Genomic DNA, 13,962 nt, shown 5'->3' on the forward strand with positions numbered 1-13,962 from the left:
GTAGTTGCCAGATATCAGGCTAATCGCCTCTTAGACTTCCTTCTCTTCACACTAATCCCAACCCAATGCAATGCAACATAGATATCATGGCATGCTCATATGCAGATCTCAGATCATATCAATATCATGGCAAAACAGATATACAGAATCAGACAGTTACACATGCTTGTAATAACATGCTATTGCATACAATTCAGTAATCAATCAGAGTATGGGGTCTGAGTAACGCTTACCGCCGTCAACTTAGGCGACACCTTATAGAACATTTCACATTAATTGGGCTCACACACCCGTGTGCCCTGCCCGTGTGGGCCCACACGCCCGTGTGTCTCACACGACCCAACTTGGCCTTGCCCGTGTGGATCACACGGCCTGGCCTAAATTCCTACACACCCGTGTGGGCCTACACGACCCATTTTCTGAGCCCGTGCCTTGCACACGGCCTACAAGCCATCACACGCCAGTGTCCGTCGTGCCCGTGTGGCACGTGCACGGTCTGGCTCGTCGAACACACGGCCGTGTATCGCCATACGGCCTCCACACGGGTAGTCCACAAGCACGTGTGGCGTCGATAGTTTTGGTTTCGGCTTTCACCAAAACTCATTTTCTATGCAATCGAGGTACATACTTGGTTCGTTTTATCTGCTACTCCAATCACGAGCACTCCAAAGCCTAAAATCGACAATACCAAACCCAAAAATCAATCACTTAAATTGACATCCTTAAGAACTGCCAAATCCCGAAAGAGAGATCTACTTACCTTCAATAAAGAACGGTGTTTCCTTGCTGTTTAGAATTTGATTACTGATCTACAGAGCCTTGGATATTCCCTAAAGAGCAACCAAAATCCCTCTTAAACAATCTCTAAAGGAAATCACTAAACTTAATTAAAGTGATACTTACCGAAACGACAGAACTGCTAGCAAAACGCCTAAGCTTATCAAAAAAGAAGAAAAACAAAGGGAAGGAGGAAAAAGATAAGGGAATTTTCGGCAGAAGGGGAAATTGGGAAAAAGAAATGGCAGAGAAAAACTTTTGTTAAAAAGAAGGGAATAAGCCCTAATTTTCCCTAAACCCCAACTCAGATTTCTGATAAAGCCCAACTCTTAGCCAAAACTTGCAGCAAAAATAATCCCAACGCTACTGCAGGGAATCAAACTCCAAACCTCCAACACACCAACACACATCTTAACCACTAGACCAACAAGCCCATTCTGTTAGTTTTTTACCATCAATTCCTTATAAGCCCACTGACCTAGAGTCAGGCTTTACTCAATAAAAACCAAAATTTAGCCCAAGTTAAAACTTGAACTTGGGACCTCCCAAACACACCCTAGAACACTTAATCACTTAAACCAATACTTTAAAAGCCAACAATAACACCAAGCAAAAGTTACAATATTTTCATGACCAACAGACACAAAAGCCGAAATTATAGAAATTTGGGGCGTTACACTAAAAGATAAATTTATCATTATGCCTAAATAATACTATAATATAAGCATACTAAAAAAATGTTAAATAGCTTATATATGAAAATTTAATAAATGAAAAATATATAAAATCATTAAATTAAAATAACATAAATATTTTTCAAAAAAAATTAAAAATAATATGGACTAACTTAAAATGGGCTTGGGTTAGCCATTTACAAATATGAGTCGAGTTAGAAAAACTTTAGGCCCATATTTCGAGTCAAGCCGAGCTTGGATTGTAACCTCCCCAACCCGTCCTAGATGTTAGGTCCAAATTCAGAAGATTACGTTAGCCACCAAAGTGATCCAGTAAGCTATCGGAGTTTTGGAAACAATCATTCTAAAATATTTATTAATTTTGGTAGAAAACTTAGTTAAATACTAATTTATTGTTCCTTAAAACTTAGTTATAATCCAGCAGTAGAAAAGATGATATTTACTTATGTTTTTAATAAAAGTCGGAGTTCATGCATAATTAATTAATAATATTGACTTGATACCTAAATAAAAATTAAAGTAAAGTAGTGTCATGCAATAATAAGCAACCCTAAATCCTAAATCCATCCATAGTTTCAAAATAAAATATTACAGTCCTTGAATTAATAAAATAAATTATAAGAATAATCTTGAATAAATCGGAAATAAAATAGATGGTGCCGAGACTCCCTGAATGTCATGCCCACATCCTAACCTGGTGGGTTATCTATAAGGATGAAAATTTAAGGTGGAGTGAGCAATGATGCTCAATGTGAGTTCATTTACAATAAAATTACTGTAAACAATTGTTAAGACACGTTAAATAACATTCCATAAAATAATCATTGTAACTTCCCCAACCTGACCTAGACGTTAGACCCGAATTCAGAAGATTACATCGGCCACCAAAATGGCCTAGTACGATCGAAGTTCTTAAAACAATCAATTTAAAATATTTATTTATTTTAAAAGAAAACTTAGCCTATTTTTAGAAAAATCTAAGAGTTAACAAAAACCAATTAATTTTAACATTTTTCTTGTAATCGTGAGTATTTTTGAAAACTTAGTTAATTTATTTATTCTTTCCAAATTTTATTTATAGTCTAGCAGAAAAAGCGATAATAATTTATATTTTAATAAAAACCAAAGTGCTTGCATAATTAATTAATATTCATTTTAATATCCTAAAATCAATTTAAAAGACATACAAACTAATTAAAAACCAAAATCTAAGTCCCATGTCACAGATTAAAATAAAATAATACAATCTCTGAATAATAGAAATATCAAATAGTAATTTAAAAATATTTTTATAGTAAAATAGTCAATCCAAGCTGAGACCTTCCGAATGTCGTGTTCGCGTCCTAACTTTGTAGGTTATCTATAAAGATGGAAATAAAAGGGGAGTAAGCTATGAAGCTTAGTGTGAGTTCAGTCACAAGAAAATCGAAAAAAACAATAAACAAACAAAGCACATGGATTAGCAATTCTAAGATTAAACACAACCATAAAGCACATCAGATTAACGATTTTTCATAAAACACTTCACTTTACTATCTTGGTATTCACAGTTTTATATGCACGAGTTTATTAACGCGATGCAGTTTCAAATTAACAGAAAAATTCTATCACTCCAGATTGTGGGCGAGCCACCACTGATTTGTAGTTAAATTGCCACTTTGTAAAGAAAAAACGTGGGTAAACCACTAGTATTTTAGATAAAAACATTTGCAGTTACTGCCACTTGTTGTGAGTGCACAACATGGTTGCAGATTAAACAAACTGTAATTGGGGTTGTGGACGATCCACATATTTTTAGTTACTACTACTTGTTGTACGTGCACAACATATTCGCAGATTAAACAATCTGCCATTGGGTTTTGTGGAGAGTCACATATTTGCGGTTATTGCCACTTGTTATGAGTACACAACATGTTCGCAAATTAAACAAACTCCCACTGGGTTTTGTGGATGAGCCACATATTTGCAGTTATTGCCACTTGTTGTGAGTGTGTACAACATATTTGCAGATCATAAAAATACAACAATTAAATTGATCCTAAATCATAGAAATACAAATCGGAAATTCAGAACTATTTGTTGATGACTTAGGATTTTCCTTTTCCACTCGATGAATTCGAGCCAACGTTAGCTACAGGTTGACATAAAACATATATCATTATCAATTATCAACCAATTCATAGTCAATTATTAATTTTTAAAAGTTTTTCAATTTATTCAATTTTTCCCCTAAAACCGAGACTAACCTGACTTTCAATTTAAAACTCCAAATTGAAATCTAATTTCACTATTATTCATTAGGGGCCTCCTATTTAATATTTCTACTGTAACTTTTATAAATTATTCACTTTGGTCCTTAACGCATTGAAACTATCAATTAAACTTTATAATTTAGTTTTTTTAAAGTAAGATTAATTTCTATCAATTTAACATATAAAATTTTCAATTCTCAACAATGACAACTTTTAAAACTTTAAAAATTTACAAATTAGTACATAGACTAGCTAAATCAAACTCTAATAACCTCAAATCTATAAAAATTGCAACAATATAACTAACGACTTTAATTTTGAAGCTAAAATTTAAAAACCCAAAGAATGGCGAGAAACATTTTTCTCCTATACTTCAATTCTGCTGGAGAAGACAAAGTTCTCTCTCCTTCGACCATTTTATATTTTATATAGTTTGATTAACTTTGTTAATTAGGCTAACTAATCTTAATTTATTAAACAAAGCTTGTTTTACTTAATTTAATAACTATACAATCCCACCGTCCACTAATACATTTTTTTACATGGTTTAATTGCTGATTTGAATATTTGATTAATTGCAATTTAAGTCCTCAATTCATTTTAATTAAAATCTATAATGATTGGATTTTAAAATTTAGTCCTTAAGTCCTAATTAATCACAATTTCGACTAAATTAATTATTAAAAATTCAATTCACCTATATAAAAATTTCATAAATATCTTTATTTAATATTTACAGACTTGATTTACAAAAACAGAATCTCGAAATCGTATTTTCTGATATCACTGGAAACTTGGTTGTTACATATTATACCTTTATAAAATTTTTGGGATGCTTATGAAAAAACGTCCTCCAAACCAAGGATGAAGTTTATCCTTAAACTTTAAGGACGAATATCGTCCCAATATTCATAAATACATACCAAAATAAGTATGGATGAATTTCATTATTAAAGCTTTAGGATAACAACTATCCCAAAATTAAAAAGAACCCAAAATATTTTAAAAATATTTTCATCTTTAAATGAACTATTAAAAATAGACCCTTGGTATCCACAAAATATTATTATTTTTAATCATGTATTATTATTATTTTTGGTACAATGATAGTTTAGACTTAGATTATTCTTGAGGAAGGAGAGTACTTGATCAATAGTTCACAACTTGGTATTTTTAATCTTATATTATTATTTAATTTAAATATAATAATATGAATTCTAAAAGAAAAATAATTATCAACATTTAAAACAAAAGTAAACATAAAATAAAATAAATAATATCTACAATATTAAATTCTATTGAAACTTAAATATTACTATAATCTCCATAAAAATGTTCATAAAGTCCTTAGTTTATAATAAAACAAAACTTTTAAGACCAACAAATATTGGGTGCAATGGAAAAGCACATTGAATTCTTAAGGGAAGATGCAAGTTTGTACTTTGAGGACGACATTGTTAGAAGGAACAACTATGAACCCCAAGTATGAACCGTAAAATAGATATAAAAAATTAAAAAAAAAAAACTTTGAAAGAGGTACACTTGTGAAGTAAAATTGATAAAAGATGTTTTGAAAGCCAACATGCTAAATAACATCTCCCATGTGGTAGAATGTATCACTACAATATTCTAATATCAAATGGTAAGTTCATTTACTAACCTCTGCAATACATCTAACCTTGCTGGGAAAATCTATAAAAGATGGTTCCGAAAATTTAATAGCTCACTCAAAAATAACACTAGTATAGTGTGAAAAGCCATAGAGGCCTCCAAGTTGCTGCAACACCATGCGTCTTGTTCTAACCTAAAACAATTTGCTCATACGTCAAATAAGCAACATAAAGCAGCTTTTGACAATAAATAAACAAATCTTTTATCTCTCCATCAATGTGTTAATTTTTCTTTAAAATTTTCATTTTGAATTATAATACATAAAATCTGAATAGTTAAATTAATAAATTTAATAATGAAAAATCCAATATCAGTAACTTAATGATATAATTAGAATAAAAGATTAAAATTTGAAAATGTTTGGAGCAATTAAACCAAGACAAGCAAAAGACATAATCTTATTTTATGTCTGTAGAATATAAAATACTCTAAGACCTAAGGAGGAAAGTGCTTAGCTAGCTTGTAATTTGCAAATATATTATATCTCTAGGATTAGTCAAAACATTAATTGCTAAATTTATATTCATCAATGTCAAATTTCTTATGATTTTAGATAAAGTATATTGTATTAGTTAAATGAGAAACGCAGGTTAAAAATGCTAGTAATAGTGATTAATAGTAAGTTTTGGTTCTTTTTCTATCTTCAATTTGTTGATATATTGGAGAAAACTTTATAATTTTTTTATAATTAAAATGTTTTTATAATTAAAAAAAAAGAGAGTAGGGATCAAATTGATATAAATATTAAGAATAAATCTGCATAAATCCATAAACATACTTATTATTCTTTGAATTTAAAAGGGAAAATTTAGATTGAAAGAATAATGTTAAATCTTGCAGTTGCAAGTGAACATTAAGAAGAGGAAAAAAAGTCTTAAGTAGGGGTTTAGGCCGGCTATATCAAATCATCCTGTTGAAGACCTCTGATCACTTAAAGATGGAACACTAGGGGTATGGGTGACCGCCTATTGAAGATATGGCTTTCATGGCAAGGAGATGTGATTTTCTAAGGTTTGAGGGCCAACTTTTTTAAAGGAAAAAGTGGAGTTATTTTTGCCATATGGGATGAGACTGTTATTGTAACCCTCTATTTCAATAATTAGATTAAATTCTGTTACAACTTTCTATATTTTTTTTATAGATTTGGAATTTAGTTCTTCTATTTTTATTTTTAGGAATTTAGTTCCTCCATGTTTCATATTTTAAAATTATGGTTCAATGGTTTACCTCGTTAAACTACTTCCGTTAAAGTCATTAGTGACGCTTTGAAATACACAAATACTCATTTTGATAGCCATGCAATAAGAAAAATAATATTATAATGAAACTGAATTTAATAGGAAAATTTTAACAGTGTTAACAATTAGATTTGTGTAATAGATGGACGAATTCTTCAAAACAAAAATAGAGAAACTAAATTCACAATGGTTGAAGAGTATAGGGACTTGAAGTATATTTTAACCATAATAATATAATGATGTATCTTAAAAGAAATACGATGATGAAGAAAGGAAAAAATAATTGAAATATAGGAAAATGATTATTTCCTTCTATGTGATCAAACATAAATGTGAAGTTGTGTAGATGGAGACTAATGTTCCAATTTTTATTTAATGACACCAAAATTTGTTGTATTTTATAAATTATAAAGAAAGGAAATTAACCCAAAATAAATAAATAAAATCTGGTTTATATAGTCTGCCCAAAATGAAAGTTTATATGTAATTACATTGAATCATAGCATTTAATAGTAATGACTGTTTTAGCTTTGCATTAACCAAAATATTAGCCTAGAAGGTTGGGTACAGCCCAAAAATTTTTGAAAACTTTGGGTCAAACTTGAATTGAGTTCGGCCTAATAGTCCATATTTACTATTCAAAATAATGATTATATTTAAAAATTATTTAGTATAATGTTAGTAGAGAATAAAAATTCCACAATTATGATTGAAAAAATATAATTAAAAATATAAAAGAATGAGATAGATAGATTTTTAATTCGGTTTGTTGAATTAAAATTTATATTTTTTTACTAAATGTCAACTCAATTTATTTTAGGGTTAACATTTGATATATTGATAAAATATTTTTTATTTCACAAGCAATATTAACAAGTTGTCATGTGTCATTTTAAAAAAAAAATATATATATATATATATATATTTATAATATTTTACTATACCCTATAGAAAACTTATCAATCATCGACTCTACTTGTGAAGTCTAAAACTCCACTAGTATCAAATATTATTAATAGGATTTGGTAGTATTTTTTTATTCTACAAGCAAATTTAAAAATTGTCGTGTGTTTACTTGTCTTTTTTTAAAAAATTTATTTTTAATATTTATATTTTATAGAACACTTATTAACTCTTAACCCTGTTTGTAGAATATAAAAACTTCACTTGCAGTATACAAATATTATTCCATATTAATATATATTTTATAGTTAAATTTGAATAAAATATTATTATTTTTATTGTTAAATAATAATTTAGATCAAATCAATTCAACTCAAATTATTATAAAATAAAAAATGTAATCTAAAATTCGAGTTAATCCTTCAATAGATCTAATAAAAATAAGTTCATAACAGGGGAATAATTGAAGACATCAATTCTCATCAGCTCTCTGTAGCCACAAATATACCTATACTGAACGCATATCCGTCTTTGGCACTCACCCGATTGCTGCATTCCACTAGAAGTTATTTGGTGCGGGTTCTTAGTCCTCTCCTTTTGCGAGGAACAAAACGAGAGTACCTCTTAGACTTGTTTATTTTCATCTTAACACTAGAAACCTTGTGAGACAACGACTGCCATATCATTTGAACCGCATCCCCTTCCTTTGATGGATATTGAAATTCAAATAAAGGCTCAACTTGTTTCAATTTCTCCCACATCTGAGTCCATTTATCCTTCGTGATGCTCCGAATTCGATTTATGAGGAACCCCTTTTTTACGGCATCCGAAGTACGGATGAATATGCAGAATTCGGTGTAGTCGAGAATGTCTTCGTAAGGGAGCTCGATCTCATCGCTGATAATGACTGGAACACAATGGCTAGCGATGGCATCAAATAGGCGGTTCGATGATGGAGTGTCGCCAGCAATGTTTAGGCAGAATTTGGATGAATGCATCCCTTGGCTTGCTTGACGAATTCCATTACGTTGAACACTTCCAAATGAGAAATGTACATCTTTTTCATCTTTTAGAAGATAATATAACTCTTGTCTAGCAAAGCCACCCTGTAAACAAGAAACACAAGAATTAAAAGCCACGCAGGAAACGAAAAAGGTAAACAGTGTTATTCGAGTTTAGACGAGAGTGTCAATTACGAATATATATTTGATATTGGTATATGGATTTTTTTAAAAAGAAATTCATGCATTTAAAAGATTTTCAAAAGAACATATTCCCATACTCATATTATGCCATAAGTATTTTAAGCATGTGTATATAAAATCAAATATCACTCATCTTATTTGGACATCATGACTATTTAATACTCTCCGCTAATAGAGGGTTCTATATCCTTTATCTATTGAGAGTTTAAATGTCTAAAATAGTAGCTTGAAGAGGCAACAGGTTCATAAAATGAGTGCACCTCATAGGGTATATATGGTTGGACCCAAACTTAGGATAGAATGTTACCACTTGAACTCGATCTCACTTTTATTTTTCTTACTTCTTAATGTCCTACATGCTATACGGCACGAGTTCGAATCTAACCACGCGCAACAAGTATGGTTTGCCCTCTCAAGCACCCAACAAGATGTTTCAGCTCTATGATCCTGTCGTCCTTTTAAATATTGTCTTAATGCACTCAAGCACTCAGTAGAGTTGATAAATAAAATCCTCCATTGAACATAACAAGTTCAATTTGCAAACTCTAAACCAACAAGAATTCACAAAATTTTTCAAAAAAAATAAAATGAACGAGTTTTAGATGTCCATAAGAATACATTTAAATATCAAATACATGTAAAGTACGAGTAATTAAAAAGAAAGTTAAAAAGGAAAAGGAAAGAAGGGCACTTACGTTTTTCCTGTAAATAGCACCTTGGAAGTATAGCAAAGTTTTGCGGCTATCAAAATCAGAGGTATCATTAACATAACTTTTGATTACATGTTTGTAAGGCGCAATCACATCTTTGTCAAGATTGGCTACATTTATTGGATACCTTCCGAAATCCGAAAGTATGAAAATTGCAGGCCATAGTTGCATCCTAGCGTTAAGCATGCTATTGGGATGATGAGCCAAAACCACATGGTTTCTCCCGCCTGAAATCTTCCATTCCTTTTGACCCATCACAAACTTCACCAATTTCTCTTGCAGTTCCCAGTTCTTCCTCTTCTTTTGATGGGGACTCAACTTTGAGTACCGGTTGTAACTCAGTGATGAAAAGAATGGTACGAATATGAGATCAGCCTCGCTGGAATTTTTCACTCTGATGGCTTCTCGGCTGCTTGGATTCTCGGAAAATTCTGAAGCTAAGAGGTCCAATGTTAGCCAGTATTCTATGCTGTGTTGTGAATTCAATCCACCTGGATATGATGGAATTTTTGTTCTAATATCAGGCCAAACACTGTTTCCTTGTGGTTTCCAGTCCAACAATCCGAAGTGAAACTCTGGGTCTAAATCATACAAGAAAATTTTCAATGGTTCTTTCAAATTCCCATTGCAAGTCACTTGGAACCCCCCTTCTTCCACACGTTGTTTCTCACTGTTTGCGAGAATTGCTCGGTTTGATCCGTTTGAAGATTCTGCATTGCTCTGATTAGATGTTTGAGAATCGCCATTGTTGAAGACAGTAAGAAGCTTCTCAGCTGGCATGGTTTTATGATCAAAGAGACCAGGACGACCTCTTGAACTTAACACAAACATCATCGTTGTTGTTATAAACAAGCAAAGGAAAGCAATCTTGGTGATGGAAGATCCCCTTTTTTCAGCCATGGAATCCAAGAAAATCCCACTGTAACAGAGAAAATATGTATCCAGTTTCCCCCAGAAACTATATCACATCTATATAGAACCTCATTGTAAAACGAAAAGGGTTTCAATCACTTATACAGGGCCTGAATCCAGAACCAAAATATCTCTAAATTTTCCTTTCAAAGATACAAGAAATCAGCTGACAAAGGAAGCAACCAATGAAGAAAAGGAAAAAAAAAAACCAAACAAAATTCTCGGAAACCAAACAAAGGGAAAGAGCAGTTGATTTGAAGGTTGTCTGAGTTTTTTGAAAATTGGGGAGTTGGATTGAGTTGCAAGCAAAAGGGTTCGAAGAAAATAAAAAAGCGTGAGAATAGGGTCTTACTGAAGAAGCGGGCTTTAGTTTTCTCTGCACTACACCTCTTCTTGCCGTGTCCTGCCTGCCCCTGTCTCTCCGCATTTTAATTATTTGTAAATTTAATTCCAATATATGGGTCTTAACATATTAGGCAAATTACATTATTAGTCATTAAATTATGGGTAAGTTTTTATTTTAGTCATTTAATTAAAAAAATTATAATTTAGTTACTAAACTATTTAAAAGTTTTCATTTAAATCATTGAGTTGTCAAAATTATTTTTATATGGTTTTCTTTTTCCTATTACTTGCACTAATTAAAAGTTTTCATTCTTCTTCTTTTCTATAATTTTTTTTCATAAAACAACTTTGGACATTATAAATCTGTGAACCAAAATTCAAACAACTTTTTTCTCCGATCTTTGACATTGACTATTAGACCGGCTTGGATTTAAAGTATATTCTTCTATTCGTTGATGCGTATTGATCCACCGTACTAGTCGTCGAATTGTAGCTTGGAGCTTGCTGGTGGAACTTTAAAAAAAAAGAAGACTTAATAACTCAGTAACTTAAATAAAAACTTCCAAATAATTTAGTAATCAATTTGTAATTTTTTTAGTTAGGTGACCAAAACAAAAATTTACCTATAGTTTAGTGACTAATGGTGTAGTTTGTCCTAACATATATGACGCATTTGGTTATTAGTTTAAAAACACGAGAAAAAAGTTTATTAATATATTTGTGTGTCTCATTAAAATAGTTACACATAAAATAAAAAATAATTAGTACAAATTTGATCTTAACATTAGAATGGTAAAATTTTTGTAAAAATAAGACTTCTTCAAAACAAATAAAAGAGTTCCTTCACTTTACCACAAATAAGTTATGTGACTAAAGATTATCAATTGTAATTAATTTATTACCAACTCATGTTCTAAAACATATGAAAAAAATATTTGTAACATTACAAATTTAATTATATAATATTAACACTTTAAATAAACTTAAGAAAATAAAAGGAATTTACTTTTGGTGATGATAATTGAGGATAAATAAATTATTTAATTAAAAATTTTAAAAGGTTAGAGCTTTTAAAAGTAATTTTTCATTTTAAAAATATTTTTAACTTAAAAAATATTCTATTTATAGTTTAAAACCTGCTTTTCAAAAATAATTTTGAACACAAGAGAAGCCTAAACATGTTTTATTTGTTATCTTAGTTATGTAAATAAAACTAAAAAATATGATATATTTATTAATCATATTTAAATATCATACTATATTTGTTAAATGTACATTTTACGAGGAGCGAGTTATTAATGGGAGTGCAACTGAAAATGATTTATTTCTTTCTAATTTTTATTTTTAGTAAATTATTTTTACCCATGTCTTTTGTTTCAAATGTTTGTTTAACTAATTTGTTAGTGATTTCTTCCCTAAATATATGTATTACGGCTTTAAAATTGGTCAACCCATTCATCTAATATTATGTGCACTAAAATCTATTGGATTTGAATATTTAATATTAAAGTGTTGGCTTAAATATGATTGATTGAGTATTAATTTGATTGACATGGTTATTATTGTTAATGTAAGAGGATGTTGGTTCGAGTGCGCTAAAACACATAAGCATTCTATTTATGAGTTGAAGAGGGGTTATGAGTAGTTTTAGATATTGTGTAAAAACAAGCAGATCAGGGGTGAAACCAAATTTTTTTTTAAGGGGGGCAAAATTAAATTGTAATTTTTACGATAGTCGTAAAAATGTAATTTTACTATTTTAATAGCTTATATCTTTATAATTTTTAAAATGATTAAATCAAATATTTATATTTTTAAGGGGCAAAGTATAATTTTACTTTTACTGAAAATTATCTATTTTAGGAGGGTCGGGTTCTTTGCCAACCCCGCCACGTCCCAAAAGCAGATATGATAAAAAACTATAATGGAATTGTTAAAAAAATTGCTATAAATATTAAATCTTTATAATCAATTTTTTCTAAATTTTTTAAATTTGTACAATTCCTAATTTAAGGATAATTGAAAAAGAATTTGCGAATGAGTATATTTCATAAAATTATGAACATGATAGACATTTTTACAGAGTTGATTGAGAATTACATAGAAATGATCGACTATTATATATGGATAGGAGAATGCAGAAAAGTTATATTTAGAATGAAATATAAAATCATGAGGTTCCCAATTTTCTAAAAACAAAAAAGAAATCCAAAATTTAATGATTAATGTAGTAGGTTGAAGGCACTAACCCCCAAATAAATTGCTATGAAGTGTTAGGTATTTAAAACAAAACCATTGACTTGAAAATAAATGAAAAAAAGTTCATAATTAGGGCAGGTGAAACTTGAGGGAGGTACAATACCCAACTACTCCTTTTTTTTTTTTTTATCTTATTTATTGAAAACGTTAACTATACTCACCCAAATCATATTTAAAATACAGAATTAATAAAATAATCTAAAGTTAATAATTTACTAACTCTTAATCAGGGTTTATATATATCAATTAAATTAACCAAACTTTTTCTTATTATGAGAAATGGTAACCGATGTCACTGAGCACATCTTAAGGAGATGCTATAAATCATAAGAAAAATGTAGTTAATAATGCATCAGTAGTGTTTATATATAGACTCTTTAAGCTGTTGGCCATAATGGTAACCAAACTCATTAAGCTCTTTATTTACTTAACTTTACTGCTTTAGTAACATCATTTTATAATGATATGGAATTAATTTTAAATTGTTCATATAATTACTTTTAAAAATATAGCATAATAAAGATGAATAGAGAGAGCTAGTCTCGACAGACCAATAAAGTGTGGCTTAAGGAAGATGACAATGGAGATCGCACCAACATGGTGATTGCCTCTCAATTTGATGGTCGAGTTTTCTTTCGGGATGCAGTTGTGAATGGTAATAGTTTCACATGTTAAAAATATAGATATCACATATATAATAATAATAATTACATACTTTAATTTATTATCATAAAAGTTTATTAGACTTTAATTATTAAATAAAGTATGAGTCAAATATGTATATATACTCTAGTAACTAATTGAATAATTAAAATGTTTATATTCTTGAATTAAATAGAATATTCACCAAAATCAAAGTCATCATTGTTTATATATAATCTTAATTTATGTTCATATTTTGATAATTCAACAGAATATAGTTGATAACTTGTTGAATTATTTAATTTTAATTTATTTGCATGATTTAAGTTTCATGTTTCATATGAATATATTAT

At 29.8% G+C, this 13,962-nt stretch overlaps 1 protein-coding gene across 1 annotated transcript; it reads right to left on the reverse strand.

Annotated features, from left to right (window-relative positions):
* Positions 1 to 7,888: 7,888 nt before the first annotated feature.
* LOC108461833 (probable arabinosyltransferase ARAD1) lies at positions 7,889 to 10,797 on the reverse strand. The gene is made up of 3 exons (XM_053023845.1): positions 10,716 to 10,797; positions 9,437 to 10,370; positions 7,889 to 8,642 (listed from the first exon to the last, which is right to left on the reverse strand). The coding sequence occupies exons 2-3, from the start codon at positions 10,349 to 10,351 to the stop codon at positions 8,103 to 8,105; spliced, it is 1,455 nt and encodes a 484-aa protein (XP_052879805.1). The 5' UTR covers positions 10,352 to 10,370; positions 10,716 to 10,797; the 3' UTR covers positions 7,889 to 8,102.
* Positions 10,798 to 13,962: the final 3,165 nt, after the last annotated feature.

This window comes from Gossypium arboreum, chromosome 13 (genome assembly GCF_025698485.1).
Source record: "Gossypium arboreum isolate Shixiya-1 chromosome 13, ASM2569848v2, whole genome shotgun sequence".
NCBI classification, from domain to species: domain Eukaryota; kingdom Viridiplantae; phylum Streptophyta; class Magnoliopsida; order Malvales; family Malvaceae; genus Gossypium; species Gossypium arboreum.